Raw genomic sequence first — 27,490 nt, 5'->3', positions numbered from 1 at the left:
ATCTGTGGTCTAGCAGAGATATTTTCAGACTATGAGACTATAGATTTTTCAACCCTACAGGGATCAATATATAAATGCAGGTCAATTTTTTTCCACAAATTGAAAAAAAAACAGTAAGATTTCTGTAGAGATTCATGCCTGTTGAATTTAAGTGTATACACACACACACACACACACACACACACACACACACACACACACACACACACACACACACACACACGCGCGCGCACGCACGCACACACAGTCCTGGCTCTTTCTACCCACTAATACTCCAAAGCTAATAGCAGCCTCATTAAATCTCATTAGGAGGAAATTGGAGCTAATCCCAATGCTAACTACAATGTTGCTATGGCGACCAATTATCTTTACATTTCTGCTTTATAGCTGCTATATTACAGATTCATACAAAAAAATTACATTTCAGACCTTGCATAATGCAACCATGAAGCGGCGAATAAAAAGTTGTGAGCACAAAATCAGCAAAACAAAATGCATTATGAATACAATAGTCAAATTATTTATTCAACATATGTTATGGTAATAATTTAGTATATTTTATGACCTATACAGGTAATGGTAATATTAAAACGATTGAATTTACAGATATTTTTGTTTATTGTTTATCAAATCGCAAAAAATTGAAATTAAAAACTATAAGTTGTTTAGTTATGTGCCCTCATAATCGTTCATTAAAAATGCAAATCTCCTCATAACAATCTCTCTTTACCTCCAGTCATATGGTATGGTAGGTGGGCGGGGTTTGGGTAAAGATTGCAGCGATTAGCAAATAGCAACATGACCCAACTTCAAATTATCCAATTGGTTCTCAATAGATGAATTCAAGTCCAGCCCTACCATTTTTACATTTCAGAAGCCGTATGAATCGGATATACGTCACCACATGGAAAATAAGACAATCGCTAAAATTTAAGCATCTAAAGCTCTGTTTCTGATCTTGCACATTTGCAAGTGTATAAACAAAAGTGAAACGAAAAGGTCCGGTCTGATCACCCCATTTAAATGTAACATTTGGATCTTAAAAAAAAAGTGAATGATAAGTTGTTCACATTCTTCATAAAAGTATCAAGGCATTAAACTAACAGCATGTAAAAGCACAAACCCTTCTAGTTTTATTGGTTTAAAATGTGCATAAAAGCTTGATGTGTCTTTATTACCTCCCCATAAGTGATGGTGTTATTGTAGATTCTCATCTCAGGGTAGACATGCTCCAGGTACCAGCGAAAGCTCCTGCAGTTCAATTTCTTTCTCAGCGCAACACGCTCTGACACATCACCAAAATCCACTCCTGGGTTCTAGAAAAACAAACAAAGATATTTAATCATTTTACAGTTTGTGTTTTATGGAAAACAATTTAAATGCATTAATTACAACTTCTTGGGATTATGGGAAAAAATCTAGTTTATTGGAAGTTCACCGAATCCAATATTTGCCAGCATTTTTTATCAGTAAGGGGATTTCTATGTGGGCTATTGACACAAAATGTCCACCAGATGTGGCCATCAAGCCACTAATCAGAACATTTAAGTATACAAGTTGAGTCATAATAAATGAAGTTAAATTACACATGGATAAGTATTGAAAACACTTTATTTAATACTTTGTAGAAAAGCATTTGTTGGTGATTACAGCTTCTAGACGCCTCTTGTATGGAGAGACCAGTCGTCTGCATTGCTCAGGAGTGATTCTAGCCCATTCTTCCACACAAATGGTCTTTAAATCTTGAAAGTTCCTTGGGCCTCTTTTATTAACTATGATCTTCAGTTCTCTCACTGGGCCATTCAACCAACTTGATTTTCTTTCTTTGAAACCACTTCATTGTTTCCTTGGCCTTGTGTTTGGGATCATTGTCTTGTTGAAATGTCTGCCCTCTTTTCATTTTCAGCTTTCTGGTAGATGGCAGCAGATTTTTATCCAGAATTTCTCGGTACATTTCTCCATTCATCCTGCCTTCAATAATATGAAGTCTGCCAGTACCCCTTGCTGAATAGCAGCCCCAAACCATGATGCTTCCACCCCCAAACTTAACTGTTGGTATGGTGTTCTTGGGGTGGTGGGCAGTGCCATTTGGTGTTTTCGAATGACTGCCGAAAAGTTCAATTTTGCTTTGATTTGACCATACTATACTCTCCGAATAATCCACAGGCTTCTCCAAATGCTCTTTCCCAAACTTTAACCAAGCCTCATCATGCTTTTTGTTCAGAAATGGAGTCTTGCGTGCTGAGCGTGCATGGATGCCATCGGGGTTAAGTGCATCGCTTATAGTTTTCTTTGAAACAACAGTACCTGCTGAAGCAAGGTCTTCCTGAAGTTCTGCCCGAGTGGTTCTTGGCTCTTGGAGAACTCTCCTGATTATTCTTTGGACTCCTCAGACAGGGATCTTACGTGGAGCACCTGATAGTGGCCGGTTTATGGTTAAGTGATGCTCTTTCCATTTCCGGATAATGGCCCCCACAGTGCTTACAGGAACATTCAGCATTCTGGAAATGCGCCTATAACCATTCCCATCAAAATGCTTTTCAACTGTGTGATTTCACTTTATTTATTATGACTCAACTTGTATACTTAAATGTTCTGATTTCTTTGTATGAATTCAATATTTGGCTTGAAGGCTACATCTACTGGAAATTTTGTGTCAACGATAGAAGTATTCAGGGCAGGCCAAACACAATTTACTGGTTAGCTGGGCAATTGGAGCACATTGCACCTTTCAGACCGATGAGGCAGGGCATAAAGGAGCAACAATAATGTACAGTATGTGAAAAATATTGTGTGTGTACAGCAAAGTAGTAGGGGCTCTTTAAACAAATGGAACCAGAAAATATTTTATTTTAGAAAACATTAAACCAATAGTCATACTTTGTGATATATTTCTTCACAATATGATTTTTAAATATCACACTAAGTAGTTTTATAAGGTCAGTTGTTAAAGTTATTAAAGAAGTATTCCTTTATGAAACTAGCTAAACTGCAGTACTAAAATCTGTGGTAAATTTCAGTTTGCACATTCTTCAACCTTTTATAAACTAATTAGGCAGTTTATGACCTTCACAATTTTAAATATCTTCCCTCGTTCCATCATCAGGTCATAACACATAAACAAAGGAGCTCTAATCTGCGTGAAAATTGTCTTTCATTAGGAGCTACTAACATGCTAATCGGCTGTTTAATTACCAGCGCCAGCGATTGAGCTCACGTAAGCGTGGAGAAGAGCTCAGCGGATTGATGCAAAAACTTCATCAGCATGCCAGTTTTCAAAAACACGTTAACAATTTTAAACTTAAAAGGATAGTTAACCCAGAAATAAAACTCATCAGTCATCGTTTACTCACCCTCATGTTGTTCTAAACCTGTATGAGTTTCTTTATTACGTTAAGTATTTAAAAGATATTTTGATAAATGTGACCTTGGACCACAAAACTAGTCATAATAACACGGGTATATCTGTAGTAATAGCCAACAATATATTGTATGGGTCAAAATTATAGATTTTTTCTGCCAAAAATTATTAGGATATTAAGTTAAGATCATGTTCCATGAAGATATTTGTAAATTTCCTAATTTAATATAGAACTTATTTATCACTAATAATGTGTTGCTAAAGAATTAATTTTGACAACTTTAAAGGTGACTTTTTGCACCCTCAGATTCCAGATTTTCAAATAGTTGACTATACACTATATTGCCAAAGGTTTGGGACACCCCTCCAAATCATTAAATTCACTAGAAAATGTGACAAATAACAACCCAGTAACTTAGTTTTAGTAAACCATTCTCTGCAAGCATGCGAAAAATAGGTCATTGAAATTTGCTCCCCTTGTGATGTCAGAAGGGGATAATACCGTCCCTAAATCTGCACTATCCAACTTTAGCATGCTATAATAAATTATCTATAAGGTATTTTGAGATAGATCTTACATCATACATACTCTGGAGACACCAAAGATTTTTCTTACAACCCCTTTAACTCTTTCGCCGCCAGCATTGTTAAAAAAAGTTGCCAGCCAGCGCCAGCGTTTTTCATGATTTTCACAAAAGTTTAATGCCTTCCAGAAAATGTAATATATAAACATACAATATACCAAATGAAAGAACAGACCCTCTGCTTTCAATAAAAAAAAAAAAAACGTTTCATCCTACCTTCAGTGGTTCTTTTGTAATCAACATTTGAATATGGGTAGGTTTCTGCAAAAACACCACATTTTGAGCAAAAAGCAGAGATAATTCCATTTTTGTGACGGACTTTTCATAGAGATCCCATTCAGAGCGATCTTTAAAACAGACACGGACATGCAGCCACTTGCCATAGGGCAATAATTAAAAAAGTTGCGGAAAAAAAAAGTTGTATCCACCTGGTGGATAATAGCGGTATTGCGGAAAGACGGAAAATCTCGTCATTGGCGGGGAAGCGTTTTCTCTTAATTGACGAGATATCTCGTCAATGGCGGTGAAAGAGTTAATGTCCCAGCACAGGACGATCACTTGAAACCATGTCTTGTATGTTCTTGTGGTGCATGATTAACCAATCAGCATTGGAGTTACAGATAAACTATTAGTCACTTAGCATTTAGATGGCTGAAATAAAAAAAGCTTAGACCTTTGTGGTCAGAACTGAATGCCCATAATGAAAAATAGCCAGATTACTTATAAGAGCCTGCTAGTTAAGCCACTGCACCTGAGATGAAGAGAAATGAATAACTTTCTCAAAGTACTATAGACTTATTTAAAGTAAGTAAGTCATTTAAAGAAATAGTGCACTATATACGTGTTTTATGAATGTTACTTTCATTCAAGACCATTTAAGGAAAAACTGTGGGCGTTATTGTAATAGATGGGAATGCACTACAATAAAGACGTGAAATTTAACAAAGCTACAAAGAAATACAGATTTATAATGTATACCTGCTATTGTAAGCAATTATGTGCTTGCAACCATTGAAAGATAGTGTTGCTACATTGCTGTTTAAAAGTGAAGTATCTCATTATATTTTCTGTCCGAGGCTATTCCTAAAGCACTTAAATGCAATTACACCCTTTAATGACTTAAGCGCAGGCTCTTGATAAATTACTCTTTACCGCTTTATCTTTCAATAAGAGGAAAAACTATGTTTACAGATCATGGATCATTAAAATGAATTACAGTGAATTTAAAGAATGCCATTTTACCTGCACTCAATATTATAGCAAACACGAGTGCGGTTTAAAAAGACCACGCTTTCATAAATAACCCTAATCAAATGTATTGGGATACAATTTCCATACATATAATTACACAATAACTGTCTAAAACATTTTTATTTGTAGTTTAGCTTGTACTGCATGACGTGCTAGCAATGCTTAAATCAAGGGTTTGACTGGTCAGGAAATTAAGTTTATTTGCTCTTCAGTTACTCTCAAATATGTAGAAACAGATTTGTAATGGATGACTGCAGTAATCGTGTGCAGATTAAAACCGACTCTGACAAGTTGCCAAACTTCATTTACAAATTTACACTGTGAATTGTGCATGGAAGATGAGAGTAAATCAATCAAGACTTTAAATCATGAAATCTGGTGTCTATCCTAAACCCATTCTTTCTCCCAAAGGCGTCATAAAATCAAATCATGGTCAAACCCCTTCCATGTCACTATAAAAAGCTAGGCGTACGTTTTTAACGCATGGGGCATTCTCCTTTCTCTTAATTTTTGGATGTGTAGGGTAATTCATTACTTTCAGCTGTTTGGCTTACGTCAAATAAAGACACATTGAATAAATTGAATAATTTCATTGTATACTTACCTTCAAGTTTTTACAAACCTCTATGAATTTCGTTGTTTTGCTGAATACTTATGGTTTGGTTACAAACATTGCTTAAAATATCTTCCAAATGACAGAATTGTAATTTTTGGGTGAACTCTCTCTTTTAACTTTTTAAAGGTAAAAATGTTCCAGCTATGTACATTTGCCATGCCCATTGCATCTGTGTATTGACGCCAGCAGTTTACAATGCAGTGCCGTATAGACAATGACACAAAAGTCAAAATGCAATGAAATGGCAATCAAAACGACTGCTTCCACACGCGAATTAAAGTACTTTTTTGTCCAAATTACATGCTAGTGGGATTGTAAAATAATCAATGTAGTTGGTGTTGAGTAAAAGCGATTGCTTCAAGTGTAACTTACGTTCATGGGAATATTCCAGGCCATGTAGACATGGGACTTAAACTCATCCATCCAGACTTCGGCCGCTCTCAATGCGTTTCGCTTGGCGTAGTAGTCAATGTCATTGTTGTATGGTTTCTTGGTGCGTTCGATGTGCGCCACTCTGGCACAAGGAAGGACCTCCATACTGCCACCACACTGCCACACCTGTAAAGATAGAAAGTAAATATTTAAAGTTATAATTTATGACCAAATTGCATTTTGCCTGGAAGGTTGTGATTTTAAAATTAGTGGTGATTAATCATGATTAATCGCATAAATATATATAAATAAATATATATAAATATATATGCATATGTAAATGTTTCTTAAATAAATACATGAATGTGTGTGTTTTATTTTGTATGCGATTACATCATAATCAGAGATGGGGACTCGAGTTTGAGACTCGGACTCGAGTGCGACTTAAGTCGCACACACAGTGAATTCAGTCTCGACTTGAGACTCCTCCTCAAAGACTTCAGACTCGACTCGGACTCGAGCCGCGCGACTCGTGGACAATGTTTATTTTTAGGAAACGTCTGATGAGCTTGCTGTTATTCCCCTCCCTCCATTACCTACAACCTGCCCACATTGTCACACGTGACGTATCTGCTCCGCGCGCATGGCCGCGAACATACTGCACCAGCCGCTGCTGTGCCATTCATCTGAAGCTTTGGGTAGTGCTGTAACGTATCCGTGGTTCGGCTCGCATGCGATTCACGGATTAATATGCAATTTAAATAGGGTAAGTTTATCATTAACGTGTTTCAAAGGCTTGCAATTGTTTAAATGGTTAAACAATTTAACCGCAAAAAGGCGCTCAAGTGAGCAGATTTCTGTACGCACATGCGGTTAAGTGTGTCCGGTCCAGCTCCAGTCGGGTCCAGAGTTGCGCTACTTTGCGTCATACTGTAGTCCATTAACATACATTTGCTGAATAGAGCAATGAAACCAACGTAAGGTTTTTATGTGAAGCGACTGCTGCATCTTCTTCCTGAAGCGCTGTTTGGAATTCGCCCTCCGCCTGTGTTTGAGCACGCGTTTAAGTGCCCTCAGTAGTGCACATACGGAGAGGTGTTTCAAAAGTTAAGCCAACATAAAATCTTTCTTTTCTTGACAGGGCACATACACACAAAATTATCTCTCAGTATTCTTTTTCTAATAAAAAATTTTTGTTTATGTCTTAAGAAACCAGTCTGGGCTTATTTGTTCTTAAAGAGACAGTAACCTCAATTATTACACGGCTCTCTGGAATGCTTGATTCTGATTGGTCAGTTGAGACATTTGCAGGTTCGTTCTTTTCAAATAATAACTGCTCCAAAGTAATAACGTATAGCCGGTACTACTTGTACAATTAAAATCGCTCCGCGCCAATAAAGATTACTGTTTGGCGCCATCTTGTGACAAACACTGGACAACCAACGAACAACGACAAGACACAGAGAGCTTACTGAGACTGAACTTGACAAAATAGAGCATGACAGCTACGAAGCCAACACACAAAAAAAATACAGAATGGGCATTAAAACTTCTCAAAGACTGGCTAAAACAGAAAAAAATGGAGACAGACAAGTATGAAGCAGAGGATCTTAATAAGGTATTACGATCATTTTATGCATCTGTGCAAAGTTTCGCGGAAGGATAAAAATGTTATTTTAAAACAAATATGCCAATAAAATGTTTCAAATTCATATTCATGTCCAGTTTTTTTTCTTATGTGGCAAGTAGCCGTGTAATAAGCCTGTAGTTATCGCGAAATAAGCCCCTTCAGTGTGATACAAGGCCCTCCGCTTCGCGTCGGGTCCTGATCACACTGTCGGGGCTTATTTCCCGATAACTACCGGCTGCCTCTACATTATCCCTTACTTATTACACGGCTCTCTGGAATGCTTGATTCTGATTGGTCAGTTGAGACATCTGCAGGTTCGTTCTTTTCAAATAATAACCGCTCCAAAATAATAACGCATAGCCGGACTACTTGCACAAGTAAAATCGCTCCGCGCCAATAAAGATCAATAAAGATTACTGTTTGGCGCCATCTTGTGACAAACACTGGACAACCACGACAATACACAGAGAGCTTACGGAGACTGAACTTGACAAAATAGAGCATGACAGCTACGAAGCCAACACACAAAAAAAATACAGAATGGGCATTAAAACTTCTCAAAGACTGGCTAAAACAGAAAAAAATGGAGACAGACAAGTATGAAGCAGAGGATCTTAATAAGGTATTACGATCATTTTATGCATCTGTGCAAAGTTTCGCGGAAGGATAAAATTTTTATTTTAAAACAAATATGTCAATAAAATGTTTCAAATTCATATTCATGTCCAGTTTTTTTTCTTATGTGGCAAGTAGCCGTGTAATAAGCGGGATAATGTAGAGGCAGCCTGTAGTTATCGCGAAATAAGCCCCTTCAGTGTGATACAAGACCCTCCGCTTCGCGTCGGGTCCTGATCACACTGTCGGGGCTTATTTCCCAATAACTACCGGCTGCCTCTACATTATCCCTTACTTAACCTACTTAAGTCTGTGTCATTTACGTTAATCAAACAACCCAAGACAAACAGAAAATCACTTCTATTGCTCTAATAATAATAATAATAATAATAATATTTAATTTGTACAATAAAGACAGTGTTATTATCCATTTAATTTAATTCTGTACCTAATGCTAATTTTAGACCTTACTTAATGTGCAAATTTGTTCTTTTTTATAAATGTTGTTAATTTCTTTATTTGTTATTAGAGTTTTATTTGTTACAACGAGACTTCAGACTTGACTTGGACTTGAGCTCAAAGACTTGTGAGCATCTCTGATTAACATGAACTAAGATTAATACATGTTGTAGATGTTAGCTAATGTTCATGTTAGCTAAAGTCAAAGTCAGTGCTCTGCCATATGCAACATGTACTGTGCATGTGCCAAATCCCTCCTCTAGAAGATGTCATCGATAATGGTTGACGATTGGCTCTCTTTACTGGAAGGCGGGACTAGAGCGGACACATTGACTGATGAGATCTCCCCCATTCATATAAATTCCAGTTGTGCATCTTGTTAATATTAAATATCTTTGTGTTAGCTAATGCATCAGCTATTATTAACAAATACAACCTTATTCTACAGTGTTACCCTGACATCTTTGATGTCTTTCATTTTGGACAAATCGTATTTTTGGGTAAACTATCGCTTTTAATTTCAATGCTGCCATCATTAATTAACAGGGAAATTAGTATTACTTGCTTAGCTTTGGATTTTTGTGACATATACTTCTGCTTATTTTTGCACTAGCACTGTTGACTTTTTGCATACTGTTTAACAAGCATAAAACCACAAAGAGGTAATATGAATTTTACAGCAACAAAACCCAAAGCCAAATACTGTTGTCTAAACTTCAACCAACAGGCTGCACTCCAAATGAACTGCTTTTTATTTGGGGCAGTTATATCTCCATTGAGGTTTGCCCCCTTCATAATAGAAAGTGTGTGCACTCTCTTGATACAGCAATTAAATGTTAAGGGCCATTAGTTTGTGCTGAGATGAGAGAAACGGGCAGTGATAAATGAAGGGGTGGCGGAACGAGCGTAAATATGTTTTTCCCTCGAGACCCACCAGTCACGCTGTTATGCTGACGCAGGTTCGGGTCTGTCTGCCTACACATCACAGAAATACAGAAAACAAGCACAAAACGTGTGCCATTATAAAACAGAAACCGTTCGGCGGCAATGACAGGGGTGGGAAAAAATTCAAAGAAAGTCCCATTTTTTCTCACAGATGTTTTTTTAACCTCTTTATGACCATTTTAGAATTAAACACTTTTTGCTGTTGTAACTTTATTTCTTTTGACAATATAGGATGCGGCATCTATCGAATGTCCTCGATATCTTTGGTGGCTTTACCGAATGGCCCTTTAGTTTCTATAGCAGCACATTCTCTCTTTTACACCCCATCTCTTTAAGAACCACCGGTCTTCTATCTTCCGCTAAGCGTGACATTAATGGAACCAGCTATGCATTCACTGACTTTCATTAACTGTGAAAATACTTTAAACTTCAGCACCACTGATCCATGGTGTAACCTGGGTGTACAAAATCAATCTTGGTGTACTGTTATGGTCTTACTGCCAGTCGACTCCAGCCGTAGGTCTCTTTCTCTCCTCACATTGAATATTTTACTGTGTGCTATAACCTCAATAAAAAATTATTTAAGCCACGGAAAAGACAACAAATTAACTTATTACCCTTCACTGTTTAGATCAGAGTTGAGTAAAGAGATTTCTTAAATCTAGAGGAGTTTGCATTAAACATCACAATGTTGGAATTCTGGTACATTCATATGGGGCATAAGCGTTAACGCTTGACAGAAGGCGTGTGTGAAGCATGGCCAATCGCCAATCACAGTTGCCCCAACACATGCTCATCTGGGGCACGTTCAAGTTCAAACCACTACGCTACGGTTTCCGGGTTGAACGACACGTTTCCTGGAAAAGGTGTGCGCCCGTGTGGAACCGGGTTTGAGATCCGTTTTCTCATGTTTGGTGGGTGTGTCAGAACTGCAGAATCAGCAGCAACATTGAGTACGTTTACATGCACAGAATAAGCGGATAACTATCAAAAATCTGCTTATTACAGAAAACTGTTTTCATGCGTTTACATGCAAATCAATAAGCCGGCTATGCAGACAAATGCGTTTACATGGGACTTGAAGACTTATCAGTTTTCTCGCAGGCAGTGACGTCACCACCTATAGTACACAATAGTCGTTCAAAAAGTCTGCATAATCTGTCTTAAGCTGTACTGTTGCATTTTTTTCTTGTGTGTGCAGAACCTGTAAATGTAACATGAGCTTCTATTTTAACAGTTTCTCTGCCAACTGCTTTTGTCGAGCGAAGACTTTTATGCGTTAATTTGCGTTTATTTCGGCGTGTGACGTTTATCTTTCATACTTGGAGACATGCGCACATGGACAAAACCGTGAGAAAGCCGGTTAAGGTGTTTACATGCCACGCAAAATCGGCGTAATGAGCAAAAAACTACCTGTGCCGATCGGTTTTTGCTTACGCCGTTTATGAGCTTTCCCCCATTAAAGAAAACAGTTTTACGCGTTTACATGACCCCACGTGTTATCAGTTTATTAAGCATAATCGGCGTAAGACTGTGCATGTAAACGCACTCACTATGTAAATAAACCACAAGGTATTTAAGCGATAGCTCGAACAATGGGTCCATGATTAGAATGATCTCTTTTATTCTGGACAGCAAGGACAGTGACTGTAACATCGAGCGTATTTTACAGTAACAAAAACGTATTTATAACGATTTCATCAGGCTCAGAAAACATTTAAAAAAGAACATAAAAATTGCCTGCTCAGCTACCGTAGTCGCAACTCTTGCATCTACAACGCATCACTGTTTCATTTTAAAAAGGTTTTTGTTGGGGCTGAATGCATCCAGGTTCTACGGTCTTGCATGAATGTAACATAATGGTTATTTGCATAAGCCAATCTGATTGGTGGACGCATGTGCTTGAAAATTTTCGAAATGTTCAACTTCTGCCGCAAGCAACGGCAGTGAGGGACACCGATGGATCCACAATTTAGTTCACCAATTAACTCTTTCCCCGCCAGCATTTTTTATGATCAAAAACACATCACAAAAGTTTAATGCGTTCCAGAAAATCCTCCTATTAACTCTTTCCCTGCCATTGACAAGATATCTCGTCAATTAAGAGAAAACGCTTCCCCGCCAATGACGAGATTTTCCGTCTTTCCGCAACACCGCTATTATCCACCAGGTGGCGCCCTTCCTCAACTTTTTAAAACCGGAAGTATTGCCCTATGGCAAGCTGCTGCATGTCCGTGTCTGTTTTAAAGATCGCTCTGAATGGGATCTCTATGAAAAGTCCGTCACAAAAATTGAATTATTTTTGCTTTTTGCTCAAAATATGGTGTTTTTGCAAAAACCTACCCATATTCAAAAGCTGATTGCAAAAGAACCACTAAAGGTAGGATGAAACGTTTTTTTTTTGTTTGAAAGCAGAGGGTCTGTTCTTTCATTTGCTATATTGTATGTTTATTTATTTAAAGAAGAACATTTTCTGGAAGGCATTAAACTTTGGTGAAAATCATGAAAAACGCTGGCAACTTTTTTTAAAAACGCTGGCGGTGAAAGAGTTAAAATATATAAACATCCAATATATGAAATAAAAGAACAGACCCTCTGCTTTTAAACAAATAAATCAGTTTCATTCTACCTTCATGTGTTCTGTTGTTATCACCTCTCAAATATGTGTAGGTTTCATCAAAAACACCAAATTTTGAGCAAAAAGCTGAGATAATTCAATTTTTCTGAAGAACTTTTGATAGAGATCAGATGCAGAGCGATCCTTTAAACTTACACAGACATGCAGCTGTTTGCCCTAGGGCAATACTTCCGGGTTTTATAAGTTGCGGAAGAGCGGTACCTGGTGGATAATAGCGGTATTGCAGATTGACGAGATAACTCGTCAATGGCAGGGAAAGAGTTAAAAGTAAATGGGAAGTGTTAACACTGGCGCCCCATGTTAATGTACTGTCAGTGAATCAGTGCTTGTGAATTAGGGTTGTGCCGATAGATGATAATATCCGATAGTTGGTGATGGTTATAATTATTATTATCATCATAGTTTCACATTAACATGCGCATTGCATGCTTTTCCTTGTATAAGAGGGTTTGTGGGCTTCACATTGACTCAATGTGTGCGTTTTGGACTCTTGCTCGGACCTGAATGCGCTTGGCATGGACTCCATCTAGCATCTGAACTTGTAATGTACATGATTTGGACTCTTACTCTCAAATGAGCTTGTAATACGCATGGCTCTGACATTTCCTTGCACTAGAGAGGTTGTTAGCGCGCAGACGGTTAACCTGTTAACCTGAATCACCGTTTCCAACCCCCCCCCCCCAAAATTTCATAGAAAACCTAAAATAGATACAGTTTATGAAGTCTTTGCACAAAAGCATAAGTTTGGTCTCATTTGAAAGCAGACACTTGGAAGTTTATGAAGAGGTCAAAATCTGTTACTGTCAAAGTTGTTATAGAGAGCTTAAATTATACTTTTTTATTAACCTCACAAAACATACATGAAATAATTTTTATGAAAAACTAAGCAAGTGTGCACCAGCAAGTGTTTTGTTCCCGCTCGGATTAATGCCATCATTTTTAAGAAGGTGTTGCCCTTGCTCTTTTTTGTCCACCAATCAAGTGACTTGAACAAATTAACAAATAAATAAATTTGTAAACTACTGTCCCGTCCTCCCTGATACTATTATGTATGGCGATCTCACAGGCTGGCGATAAGAAGATCTCCAAATGGGGCAAATCCCCGGCACTAGTGTGAATTCTGAAAGGAAACAAACCTACAACAAATTTACTTCACTACATGATAGACATCAAGCCCAATGAAATCTACTGGATATTTGCATTTTAGATAATGTCTTTTAGCTTTGAAGTCATTTACTGTATAATCTAGTAAACTCCATAAAGTTATATTAGTGTTGTATTCAAGAACACCTAAACCAAGACCAAGATTTAAGGGGTTAAGACCAAGACAAGTCCAGGACCAAGGCAGGGCGAGACCGAGTCAAATTCTTCTGAAAGATTCACATAGCCCTAATCCTTAATTTCCTTGTTTTTTTTTGAGCAAACAATAAATGTCGATTTGTTTCTAAATATTGTCAATTTTAAAAACTTGTGGTTGAAATTAAGTTGTTTAATGTAAGTCAATTAATATTTAATTCTTTTTAATCTTTATGTAAAATCAATGTCATATTTGCATGAGATGTTATAATATAAAAAACAAGACCTCATATGTGAACTTTTTTGCAATCATATCTTGAATTTTTTGGTATCCATTTTTTTGCCAACTTTGACACAAGACCTTTAAAAAAATCAAACAGGAAGTTTTTCATTGCATCAGGAAGTTTTATATCCAATTACTTTAATGATGTTGACAAATAAATCAGCGGGCAATTTAAAGCAACAATAAAGAGTTATTGCTCTTTGCTCCCCCTACAGGTTAGACGCGTAATTGTTCATTAGCACTGTCGTAAATACTGCAGCATAGCTGGCTCTGATTGGATTGGTGTTGCTTTAACGATATCTCTTCATTGGTCTTGACCTGTCTTTAAATAAATTCAGAGTCCTCTCAGTTCGAGACAAACACAAGACTGAGTCCAAATGCTTTTGGAACTGAGACAAGACCAAGACCATCTAAAATGTTTAATCTTTATACCAGTCTCAAGTAATATAACTTTAATGCAAAGGCATATTTATGGGAGTTTTGTCCAATATAATGCTCTTTAGAATGCGAAAGGACCCTCCCCCTACATTATATGGTTAATTCATTGCTTTCCTGCCCACTTCCAATAATCAATAGTCACAGCTAAAGGTAATACACTAATAAAATAGGCCTGATCCCTTTTGAAATGTCAAATATTTCATATCAAGTTTGCATGAACAAATGAAGTCCCAGTCACAAAAACACAGGTTATTGCAATGCATTATAGTGAGTCTTTAAAACAAACACCCAGCTCTATCAACTACCGGAGGACTGTAGATTTCAAGGAATAAATCTGCATGCATTTGGACACTAGATAAATCCTCCGAGATCCTAAAGGCCATAATAACACAGGATGTCCTCGGTAAAAACTTCACTCTCTCTCTCTCTCTGTTTAGATTTGACCCTCTCTGTGCACAAGTGGGAGATCTATTGTAGGATTTCAGGCACAGTCGGCTAACAACATGCAGGTCACGTCCTCACATCTTCCTGCAGGTCTCAGTCTTCAGAACATTAGCAAAACAAATCAGACAATGTCTCGCTCTCTCCCTGGACACAGGAGCCATGTTGATGAAATGATGACTGTTGAAAAGAGGAGACAGACACATTTACCTCATGCTGAATGAGGGGGACTGTCATTAGTGAGCTCCACTTGTCTCCAGCTGTAATTAAACAGTCTGGAGAGGAGACATCAAGGTCAAAAGACAAGTGTGGAACAGGATGGTGGCAGAACTTGAACGTCCAGTGCCATGAAAACTATTAGGGTGTAGATTTGATTTTAACATTGGGGTAGTTGGAGGCTCAACTGTATATGTTTTTATTAATCATAGTGTAAATATTGGGAGGGGGCATTATTGGTGGTAACAGTACCTCCCACTTCCCTCTCACGCAGCACCCGAAAATATTCCTCTTGGTAACTCAATAGCAGGGGATTATTTTCGGGCACTGTGTAATATCATTGCGCCTGCTGCAGCCATGGTACAGCAGCAAAGTTCTTGATTATTATGCCAGAATGAGAGTATAGTTCCTAGACATATCTGCCTAAAAAAACCTTAAATTTTCTGTTGGTCTTAGTGTACACGATGTAACTAGAGAAGAGTCAAGTTTTAGGAAAAATATCAAAACTCTGGTAATTTTTGAGCGCGATGCTAATAGTCTAATCAGATTCAATGGATTATGCTAAGCTGTGCTAAAAGTGGTACCGCCAGACCCGGAGATCGGCTGAATGGATTCTACAAAGAGTAAAAATCTAATTTTTAACTCAACTAAAGTGGAGTTTCCCTTTAAAAATTGTACAACTGTTATTGAGCAAGTCCACAAAAACAAAGTCGCATCCCTAGGTGGGCATGTTTGCAACGCTTCCGGGCAGTTATTTCAGTCTTGCAAGACTAAAGTCCTATTTACTTGAATGGGGAAAACAGATTTGTCCCTGTACAATCAGATATTAAGTATGTTCTGAATCTGAGCTTGTTACGCCATAGAAAAATGTGTTATTAACCACCCAACCGAATTTCAATGATGGAAAAAACGGCAAGTTAATAAAATAAGCTATCAAAATCTTAGAAAAATAGGCTGCATTCTATGCTCTCGAGCGGTGGGGGCGTGTGCTTTGTTGGCGTTTAAACCACGCCCACTCACGGGAAAGCTGCAGTCTCTTTCATCTTTCAAATATCGTTATGACCTGAATGGATGCTCACGATTGTGTTAGGGACAATGCGTGATCGAGCGACCATTTTAATAAAAAAACTGTTTAACGATCTAACTCTCTAATTCAGTACTACATAGTTTACCGACTTTGCGGCATGTTTCAGCATATTTCTGACCAACAGCTAAACATCAACTGTACCATAACTTTTATTTCTCAAAAGGTCAAATTACGGTAAAAATAATACATGACTGCATAGAGCCCCTCCCCCTGAGAATCGCCAGTCTCGACTGTTGACTGGTTCTTTTAACTGGAAGGCGGGACTTACATCGCCAGAGCGGCCATATTGAGCATTGTACATTCCCATATTAACTCTTTCCCCGCCATTGACGAGTTAACTCTTAAAGCTCATGTAACACACACTGTTTCTGCGTTTCTGATGTTAATCTGGACTACCTATAGAGTAGTATTACATCCTTTATATCTCCGAAGAGTCTTTAGTTTAATCAGATTTATAAAATAAATATTAGCTTTACCGAATCTTTCCGATAACGTACGAAAAAATGAAGAAAGAGGAGTTACTACCGCGGGAGGAAAGAGTACGAGTCATGCAACACTTTATACAACACTTATTACTTATGATTCACTACATGATCGTGTCCTTTATATAATATGCACACGCTTATTTCCAACATAAGACAGAAGTCTTACTTACCGTATGTAACTCATGACCCGGTTTGGGAAAACCAGCGCATTAAACACACACGCAAAACTCCGCTGCTACCCTGGATAATAAACTATATCCATTGTTTCCATAAGGCTGACTTTCTTCTCCTTACATCCAAAAACACACTTCTTCTTTCGTGCCATTGTTGAGTTTTGAAATTAAACAAAGCTGTGTCGCGTGATAATATGTTTGCAAATTCTAGCGTCTCCCGCTGATTGACGGGTGGGCGGGGATTCAGGGGGAAGTGCCCATATAAAGAAGTGATACTTATAGAAAACCCCTAAAACGTCAGTTGGACCTGTAATCGAAACAATTTTTCCGAAACTTGTACGAACCCTGGCGAAGTGCATTCGGCATAGAAATACTCTGTAACACATCCAACAGCTTTTTTGACACTTTGCCTACGTTTAGCATGAGGAAACAACTCTATAACTGTGTTAATAAGTCAGAATGCTTGAAATACAATTGAACCACCCCTTTAAGAAAGCGCTTCCCTGCTAATGAAGAGTTTTACCGTCAATCCGTATTTCCGATGATTTATGAGTTGGCATGTCTGGTACGATTTTGTTGGAAATGTCACTTTGACATCTTGACTTCAACAAGAGATGGGGATTTAAAGGCAAAAGTTACGAAGTGCAGTTTACATTTTAAAAAGAGGGAAACAAATCCACTTATAATAAATCATGGCCACTGTTTGAGTGATCTCTTTTCAGTTCTTTTTAAAAAGTTACATCATTTTATACAAGCTCTTAGGAAAAAAAAAAGAAAAATCTTGGTCTCTAGGCACTCTCTCTTCCCCTCTCTCCTTTTCCTTTTTCTATGACAGGGAACAGACAAAGCTTTGCCATTCATTATTTTAATCATGTTAATTATATTGGACGGTTTTATGTGATGTACGGTTCAGATCAAGCCCTGGCTAATTTAATTGGAGCCTCTTGCCAGCTTGTGCTCTCTGAGTCATATTTCAATGATCAGGCTTTATTGATGATCATTACAATGATAAAAATAGCAATAAAAGGCCGGGCCTGTCACACATATGAATAGATAAAAGTGCCAGAGTAACACAAACTGAAATATGAGAAAAGCTACACAAAACGTTTTTGACCTCATGTCTCATTGTTCCAAAAAGATTAAATCATGTACAGGACCATGTGCAATATGAGCCGTGTTACTCTGACAGCTTCACAACCAAAAAAAGATTCCCCAGCAAGACTTCTTTGATCAACCAGACAGATAAGAAAAATCAGAATGGAAATTTATGCTGATGCAAAACATACTGTGGTAGTACATTGGAAAAGTGATTTAATGCCAATGTAATACCTGCTGTATGGTTTAAAACATGGCAATTGAAATATACCATGGTACCTCCATGATACTTAAAAAAACATTGTATTATCAAGGTGCATTCCAAAATAATAACTACATAGTTATACCATGTTATTTTTTGATAACTGCTGTATATTTCTTAATAAAAACAAAACTGATGCTTAAAAAGGTTTCATTGGGTGACACATCAAACAACAACCAAATAAGACCCCACAAGTTTACGCTAGGACAGAACAGGAATACATTTGGATAGACGTGTTTGGCTTTGCTACTTAAAGTATGATAGAGACGCCTTAAGCATAAAAGCTTATGCCCACTGTGAGGAACTGAGAAAAGATAATCGCCATTTCCATTGTGCCTCTTGGGGACGTTGTAAAAAAAAGTCAGTTTAAGATTTCCAATTACATATTAATTTCTCCTCCCAGCACTCACAATTACTATCAGAGATGCACGAGCTGTGTTTCAGCCTTCGAGCTTTACTAAATGAATTATTATTCCCCCTCGTCAGCCGTCACTAAATGTGTTTGCTGAGGATCTTTAAACTGTTTGGATTAAGTTGCACTGTAATAGCTTTTGCAGAGACATGAAGAGGAAAAAAATGAAATAAAGAAATGCGACTGGACGACCCTGTATGCTAATGTCACAATAAAGAAGCACAGTACATCTGCATTTCAATAATGCTGTTTATGTATATACTGTACTGTATAAATTAGTTCAAACACAGTGAATTGGAGCAAGCATTTATATTTTGCCGCAGTTCGCTTTGTTTGAACTTAAATTCTATATCCGACTCAAGGCCAGTCGTGCAAGGTGAGGCGTGTGTGTAATCTTATAGAGCATGTAATGAAATAAAATGCAGTTTGAAGGTAAATGAAAAGTTTAGGCTCAGGGATGTTAGATGTCATAAATCTAAGCTTGACTTTAAACTGTCAAACTACTGTAGGCACGGTAAAGCCCAGTGCAGTATGCAATATGTAAACGCAAAACATTTTGGCAACAAAAGCTTGACTAAGAACGGTAATCCATCCATCAATCCATCCATCATGTCTGATCATCCTGTCGGTCGGTCTGTCAATCCATCCCTGTTTCCATCTCTATGACGACTTCAGAATTTATTGTCTATTCATGAATCTGTCTGTCTGTCTATCTATTCATGAATCTGTCCGTATGTCTGTCTGTCTGTCTGTCTGTCTATCTATCTATCTATAGATCTTTCTGTGTCCATCCATCTTTTCATCTCTCTGATGTCTGTCTGTCTGTCTGTCTGTTTATTCATTAATCTGTCTTTCTATCTATCTACATATATTTATCTGTCTGTCTATCCATGAATCCATCCATCCATCTGTCTGTGTCCATCCAATTTTCCATCTCTCTGATGTCTGTCTGTCTGCTTGTTTGTGTCTCTCCATCCATCTTTTCATCTCTCTAATGTCAATCTATCTGTCTATTCATTAATCTGTCTTTCTATCTATCTACATATATTTATCTGTCTGTCTATCCATGAATCCATCCATCCATCTGTCTGTGTCCATCCAATTTTCCATCTCTCTGATGTCTGTCTGTCTGTCTGCTTGTTTGTGTCTCTCCATCCATCTTTTCATCTCTCTAATGTCAATCTATCTGTCTATTCATTAATCTGTCTTTCTATCTATCTACATATATGTATCTGTCTGTCTATCCATGAATCCATCCATCCATCTGTCTGTGTCCATCCAATTTTCCATCTCTCTGATGTCTGTCTGTCTGCCTGCTTGTTTGTGTCTCTCCATCCATCTTTTCATCTCTCTAATGTCAATCTATCTGTCTATTCATTAATCTGTCTTTCTATCTATCTACATGTATTTATATGTCTGTCTATTCATGAATCCATCCATCCATCCATCCATCTGTCTGTATCCATCCAATTTTCCATTTCTCCGATGTCTGTCTGTCTGTCTGCCTGTCTGTGTCTCTTCATCCCTCTTTTCATCGCTCTGATGTCAATCTATCTGTCTATTTATTAATCTGTCTGTCTGTCCATATATCTACATGCATTTATCTGTATGTCTATTCGTGAAACCATCTTTACATCCATTAATCTATCTATATTATATATCTATTCACGAATATGTCTTTTTGTCTATCTATGTGTACATGCATTGATCTTTCCATCCTTCTGACATCTGCCTGTCTGACCATTCATCCACCTTTCCATCTATCTGTCTGTCCATCCATCCATCCATCCATTCATGGATCTGTCTGTTTCCATCCAATTTTCCATCACTCTGATATCTTTCTGTCTGTCTGCCTGTCTGTGTCTCTCCATCCATCTTTTCACCTTTCCGTCTGTCTGTCCATTCAATCTATCTGTCTATTTATTAATCTGTTTGTCTGTCCATCTATCTACATGCATTTATCTGTATGTGTGAAACCATCTTTCCATCCATTAATCTATCTATATTATATATCTATTTACGAATATGTCATTTTGTTATCTATGTGTCCATACATCCATCTTTCCATCTCTCTGACATCTGCCTGTCTGTCCATTCATCCACCTTTCTGTCTGTCTGTCTGTCTGTCTGTCCATCAATACATCCATTCATCCTCTATCCATTCGTGGATCTGTCTGTGTCCATCCAATTTTCCATCTCTCTGATGTCTGTCTGTCTGTCTGTCTGTTTGTCTGTGTCTCTCACTCCATCTTTTCATCTCTCTGATGTCAATCTATCTGTCTATTCATTAATCTGTCTTTCTATTTATCTACATGTATTTATCTGTCCGTCTATTCATGAATCCATCTATCCATCTATTAATCTATCTATATATCTATCTATTCATGAATATGTCTTTTTGTCTATCTATGTGTCCATACATCCATCTTTCCATCTTTCTGACATCTGCCTGTCTTTCCATTCATCAACTTGTCCGTCTGTCTGTCCATCCATCCATCCATTCATGGATCTGTCTGTGTCCATCCGATTTTCTATCTCTCTGATGTCTGTCTGTCTGCCTGTTTGTGTCTTTCCATCCATCTTTCCATCTCTCTGATGTCTATCTATCTGTCTATTTATTAATCTGTCTGTCTGTCTATCTATCTATTTATCTGTTTGTCAATTTAAGAATCAATCCATCCATCCATTCATCTACCCCATACCCACTTATCTATCTATCTATCTATCTATCTATCTATCTATCTATCTATCTATCTATCTATCTATCTATCTATCTATCTATCTATCTATCTATCTGTCCATTTCCATCTCTCTGATGTCAGTCTGTCTGTTTGCCTGTCTGTGTCTCTCCATCTATTCATCCATCAATCCATCTGTCCATTCAATAATCTCTCTGTCTGTCTGTCTGTCTGTCTGTCTGACTGTCTGTCTATCTATCCATTTCTCTGATGTCTATCTATCTGTCTATTCATTAATCTGTCTGTCTGTCTGTTCATGAATCTGTCCATCTCTCTGATGTCTGTCCGTCTGTCTGTGTCTCTCATCCATCTTTCCATCTGTTCTGATGTCTATCTGTTTATTCATTAATCTGTCTGTCTGTCTATCTGTTTATTCATTAATCTGTCTGTCTGTCTATCTATCTATTTATCTGTCTGTAAATTCATGAATCCATCCATCCATTTATCTATCTATCTATGGTATCCATCCATAATATGTCTTTTTGTCTAATTATGTGTCCATACATCCAACTTTCCATCTCTTTGAAATCTGCCTGTGTGTCCATTCATGAATCTGTCAGTTCGTCCATCCATCCATCCATCCATCCATCCATCCATCCATCCATCCATATATTTATCCATCTATCCATCCATCCATCCATCCATCCATCCATCCATGGATCTGTCTGTCTGTGTCTATCTATCAATTTCCATTTCTCTGATTTCTATCTATCTGTCCATTCATTAATCTCTCGGTCTGTCTGTCTGTCCATCCACCCATCCATCTACCCATCCATCCATCTACTTAATTATCCATCTACCCACCCTTCCATCCATCCATCCATCCATCCTTCTGTCTGTCTGTCTGTCTGTCTGTCTATCTATCTATCTATCTCTACCTCTGCATAGTAACAAGGATAAACAGTTTAAAATTCTGCTCATGATCTCTTTTCTTCGCTTCACATGTTTTGACATTTGCTCCTTTCTTTAATTTGTGTTTGATAAGCTGCAATCTCAACCCCCCGGTGCAAGCTGCCAGAGTAGTCAGGCCATACCAGCCAAGCCGAGAGAAAGCCACCATGACAAGAACAACATCCATCCCTTCCGTCCATTTTAAACAAATTGCCAAAGCTCAGTGCCTCAACTGAACCACAAAATTACTCGCTCTCTCAATACAGTGATGACTAGAATGCTACCTCATTATGATCTACAGTACCAGCACACATATACACACTCATCCCTGCAGAAGCAGTCCCCTGAAACATCATGATCTGTGGTATGTATCTAAAACCTCATATCTGCTATAACAGAGCCAATCTCTGGAGCCCCGACTGTGTCTCTCATTTCATTTCTCTTCACTAAACACAAAACAGGGGAGGCAAAATGAGTTTGTTCCAGACTCACAGGGTGAGCTAAGCCTAATGGAAATTATAAAACTCATTTTTGGCTTACAAGGGGAAAAATCTGATTGTACAGCAAAAGAAACACTGGAACAAACATATGTTTGGCTTAGGTCCTCATGGGCGCTTTCTATGCGTTTTATTACTTTTGTCAGCCATCAAACAGAGTGATAAGAAATCAGCATTATACACACTGCAAAATGGTTTTGTATTTAAGTGTAATCAAATTGTCTCTATTTTAAATCTTGAGTTGCTTTATCTTGTCACTTAAAGCATGTCACATCATTAATTTCAGTGTTTAACATTATAACACATAATTAACATTTTAAATGACAATTGAGATAACATTTTATTGAGTACTGTATACCCTGTCTAAATATATAAATTGTCAAAATATGCACCACTGCTGTCACGGGGTCTGTACCCTTTCAAAAAGTATACATTTGCACCTAAAGACTTCATATTAGTACCTCAAAGAAACATATAGATACTAAATGTATACATATATGCACATAAATGAAACATATTAGGACCTTTTTAAGAGTTACTGCCCCAGTGACAGCTTGGGACCATTAACCTTTTTTTTCTGACATTGTTTAAGAATGAGTAATAGCTTGTAATGTTTGTTAACCCTTTAGAGTGTGAAAAACAAAATTATCAGCATAATAATTTAAGTGAAAGGGTCACACAAATTCCTCAGTATTTGGTATTGCACATTGATGTTTACATATGCATTGGACTTCAAAAAAAAAAAAAAAAAAAAACGCTAAGAAAATTAAATATTAAGGGTGCACTCACACTATCCAAACCAAACCGTGCTGGTTGGTTAATCGTACCCTGGCTGGCTTGCTTGCTTGTAAAACCTTCTGACATATTGACTTATGCTGGGTACACAACAAAAGATAATCGGGCTGATTTTGGGCCGATTTCCCATCTTCCGACAATTCTAGCTATGTCCCGAATATCTTGTTTAACAGATTATCTTATCAGATTTTCTTATCAGGTGTGTTAAGAGTGTCCGAACCTAATTGGAAGAACGTCGGTGCCGCCCCGATCGTGAATTGTAAATATTAACCATGTTTAATATTTACGATCCGAAATCCTGATGTGTGGGGGGAACACAGAGGACAAACGCATGCACGCTCTTGAGTTTATCCCGTAAAACGATACAATATTATTATTATTATTATTATTATTATATCAGAAAGCGAGATGATGGAAGACTGAAGCAGTCATGGCTCAGCACAAAGTGAAGTTGATGCAAAGTGAACTTCTACACACCATGTTCCCGCTGTCTCATGACTTTACCCAAACCTTTTTCTTTTTATCTTGATTTTTCTGTGAAAACATTTCAAACACTATCATTGAAATTTCTTCCTGCATATCGTCCGTCATGCTTATTCTGAAGTCTCGCGAGATTTTGTGAGATGTCCTGTGTTCACAGTTGAGACTCTGGTTGAAAATCTGCTCGTGTGTAGTGTGCTGTCTTTGACACACTATAGGTGCAAAACGGTTAAATTTAGGGGTTTTATCCTCATGTTTGTGGTCTAACACATTTTGAAAATCTTATAAGATGTAAAAAATCTTTTGGTGTGTACCCAGCATAAGCAATACGACAGGAATGTTAGAAGGCTTGAAGTGAAACGACTCCAAACCGCGCCCTGACCGGCTTACAAAGGTGGGCTTGGGCGCGGTTCACTTGAGCTCAGGCGCGGAATGCGCAATGTGATCGCAAATGCGGCAGATTCAAAGGAAAGATGTCAATTGCGCGACCACTCACCTTCATCTGCCTTCGTAAAAACCTTCTGATGTGAGCAGCAGGGTTACGTGAATGTCTGAGCTCCACAAGCGACAGACCAACTAAGAAATATGATGCCATGTGAGAGGGCTGTGTGTCATCGCGCACCAAACAACTCCGAAAAAACAACACAGTCTTAACATTACGATGGGTTCCAGTGTTAAGAGAGCGCTTTACTTCCTGCTTTGTGCAAAACAATCGCATCCTAATGACGAAAGCGCGCCCCCGGCTCGAATCAATAAAAGTACACCACTTTATTGTACGTATAAAGACTGGGAAATCTTTTCTGGAAGAAAGTTTTCTATTGCTACCAATTTTCTAAACCAACTTATAAATACATCACCATGGTAGCCCATTAAAGAAAAAAGCTGCACTGATTAATACGGTCATTTACCAGATAGTTATGCAAATGAATGCGTCTACAGTACATAAAGCTAACACAGTAAAAGACAGATGCTCAATAAACAAGTCGTTTCCAAACCCATTCATCCATTCTCTGAACCACTTGTTTTCTAACGGCTGCAAACCAAAAAGTGTAATAGCAAGACAACAGTACAGTTTGGAGTCCATTAAACTGCATACTATTGACCAAAGGGCAAACCAATTGCAAGCGTACAGTAAAATGCAATCTAAACAAAGATGCTCTTTAAACATTTTTAAAGCTTTACAATTTACCAACATGATCCAAAGGTCACCTCCTTTCTCTTCATTCATTGGTCTATTTTGCATTTGCCTTTCATGTTGTGTGAAGGAATGTGTGGGTGTAAATTGAAGAACCAGATTGAAAAGAGAAATTCGCTTTAGTCAATAATGTCAGATTGCTCCCTTTTGAAGATTTTAAACAAGCACAAAAGTCATAAAGTAGCAAACATGCTTGCTAGCCTCATTCAAATTGAATCTTATTTTAGATCAAGCTCTTTATCTTGTAAATCATGAATATAACTTCCGGTTAGTCCAGTTATCAGTACTACACAGATTCGCTAAATGGCTTTACAGTCATTAGTTTAATAAGACCTGACTATAGCAGCAGAAAGCATTATGGGATCATGAGAGCCAGTGAGAGATGAAATCTCTATCTATTACCATGGATAATTGTTAAAATCTTTAATAATGTTGAAATTCTTCTTGTACTCATTTTAGTTCTGGTAGCTTAATAGTTAGAAGTGCATTAGTAGTACAATGGTTGTGGGTTCAATTCCCAGACGCTTTGAAAAAAGTGCGTAAATGAAAATTGAAAAGTGTGATCGCAAATCATGCAAGAGCGCGGATTAACCAAACCTCGCTCGGGCACGGTACAGATCTATCAGACTAGTCAAACGAACCAGGGTTTGAGGGGATTATCTGTAAGTATTTTGAGGAATGTTCGTAATCAAAACTATTCCTTTAAGTCACCTTATGAAATCCGCGCTGATGCATATATCGCCTTGCTTCAGTTTATTCAATGAGCCAAAAGAGTTTTAAAAGTCTGCAGTCGTAAAAGAAAGTAAACAAAATTGCTAATAATCCTTATGAGACAAAAGAAAGCTAGTAAGAAAGCACCAATATTAGACTTATTTTCTGAAATGATCCTCCTCAGACTTACAGTATTAAGTCTTGCTTGCACTGATGAGCAGGATAAATGTCACCCAAGTATGAAATTTCACTGATATACACTTAAATGCAATTACGTCGGTCTGTAAGTGTCAATTCAGCTCTTTTTTAAGGGAACATTACTGCAGCTTTAATTTCCCTCGTGAGTGTCTCGTACAACTGTTCTCTCATCCTACCGCAGCGAATTCCACCTAAGGTTTTTTTTGTCTGCATGCCACCTATTTTATCGGAGCACATTGGCTCTGTTTTGGGCCAGTGTCCTCTTGTCAACTCTAAATCAGATAAAGTCTACCAGCTGCATGTCCAGCGACAGACGTCTGAAGGACTTGCAGAGATAGACCGTTGAAAGCATTATGCATCTCGGCCATTGAATATCGTGCCAGGTTGTACTCTGTACCTCCGAGTCTCTTTTCAAGGTGCATTAAAGCAGGCTGTCTATTCGGTGTGGCATAAGGTTAATTATTAAATATGTAGCTGTCAATCAAAACTTACCCTCCTGAATGAGCTGCATCGGGTTCGGAGGATTACCGGAGGCTGAGATGTGTGTGTGCACATGTTCAGCATCCATAAGCGTCAGGTGTATTTTAAAGCCGAGAATTTGATGTATTCGCTAAATTGGCAATCCTGTCATTTTTTATGCTACAAGAAACCTTTCGCAGAAGGTAATGAAGGAATAAATGGATTTCATATTGAACTGGTTCATGCAAACGTGGGAGCGGCCGCTACAGAACGTCAAAGACTTTCATGCTCTCATAGCGTTTACATATAAAACACAATTACAATGAAGAGCTTAGATGCAAAACCCCTTTTAAGTACGTCTGACATGTTTCTTGTAAATAAGCATTTTATCAGGGTCTTATATTTAAAGGAACAGTATGTAAGAAATTTATATCGATTAATCATAAAATGGCCCCAATATGTCACTAGACATTAAGAAATAATTTTCATTTCAAATACTTATATCACTGACAACAGTGGTATGGCCAGGATATTGTCATTTGAAAAGTGGAGTTGCAGCCCTCAACTGATGTTTATGTTGTCATTTTGTGTATTGGCCACCAGTTGTGTGATTGCAGTACCAGTTTTAGCCACAAGTTTTGTGATTGCAATACCAGTTTTGGCCACAATCCTACATACTGTTCCTTTAAGTTCAGTAATTTCACTTTAATGCCTTATTTTTACTTTAGTTATATTATTAGTATTTAAAGAGTCATGAAAGCCCGCTGTTTCAGCTCCAGTCCACCTCACTATCGTTTAAAAAAAAAAAGCAACTTAAATGGGCGTAGTGAGAAGAACGGCGAGGAGTGTGCGGAGCACATAATATAA

General features: G+C 37.8%; 1 protein-coding gene across 1 annotated transcript in view; it reads right to left on the bottom strand.

The window, feature by feature from the left end:
- galnt9 (polypeptide N-acetylgalactosaminyltransferase 9) overlaps positions 1-27,490 on the bottom strand; it is a 122,444-nt gene that overhangs the window by 11,658 nt on the left and 83,296 nt on the right. Inside the window, exons 7-8 of the mRNA XM_065250830.1 lie at positions 6,185-6,370; positions 1,179-1,316 (exon numbers count right to left, since the gene is read on the bottom strand). Coding sequence (XP_065106902.1) covers positions 1,179-1,316; positions 6,185-6,370 — 324 coding nt within the window. The remainder of the gene's footprint in view (positions 1-1,178; positions 1,317-6,184; positions 6,371-27,490) is intronic.

This window comes from Paramisgurnus dabryanus, chromosome 5 (genome assembly GCF_030506205.2).
Source record: "Paramisgurnus dabryanus chromosome 5, PD_genome_1.1, whole genome shotgun sequence".
In the NCBI taxonomy this organism is placed as follows: domain Eukaryota; kingdom Metazoa; phylum Chordata; class Actinopteri; order Cypriniformes; family Cobitidae; genus Paramisgurnus; species Paramisgurnus dabryanus.
This window is presented reverse-complemented; position numbering and strand designations above follow the sequence as displayed.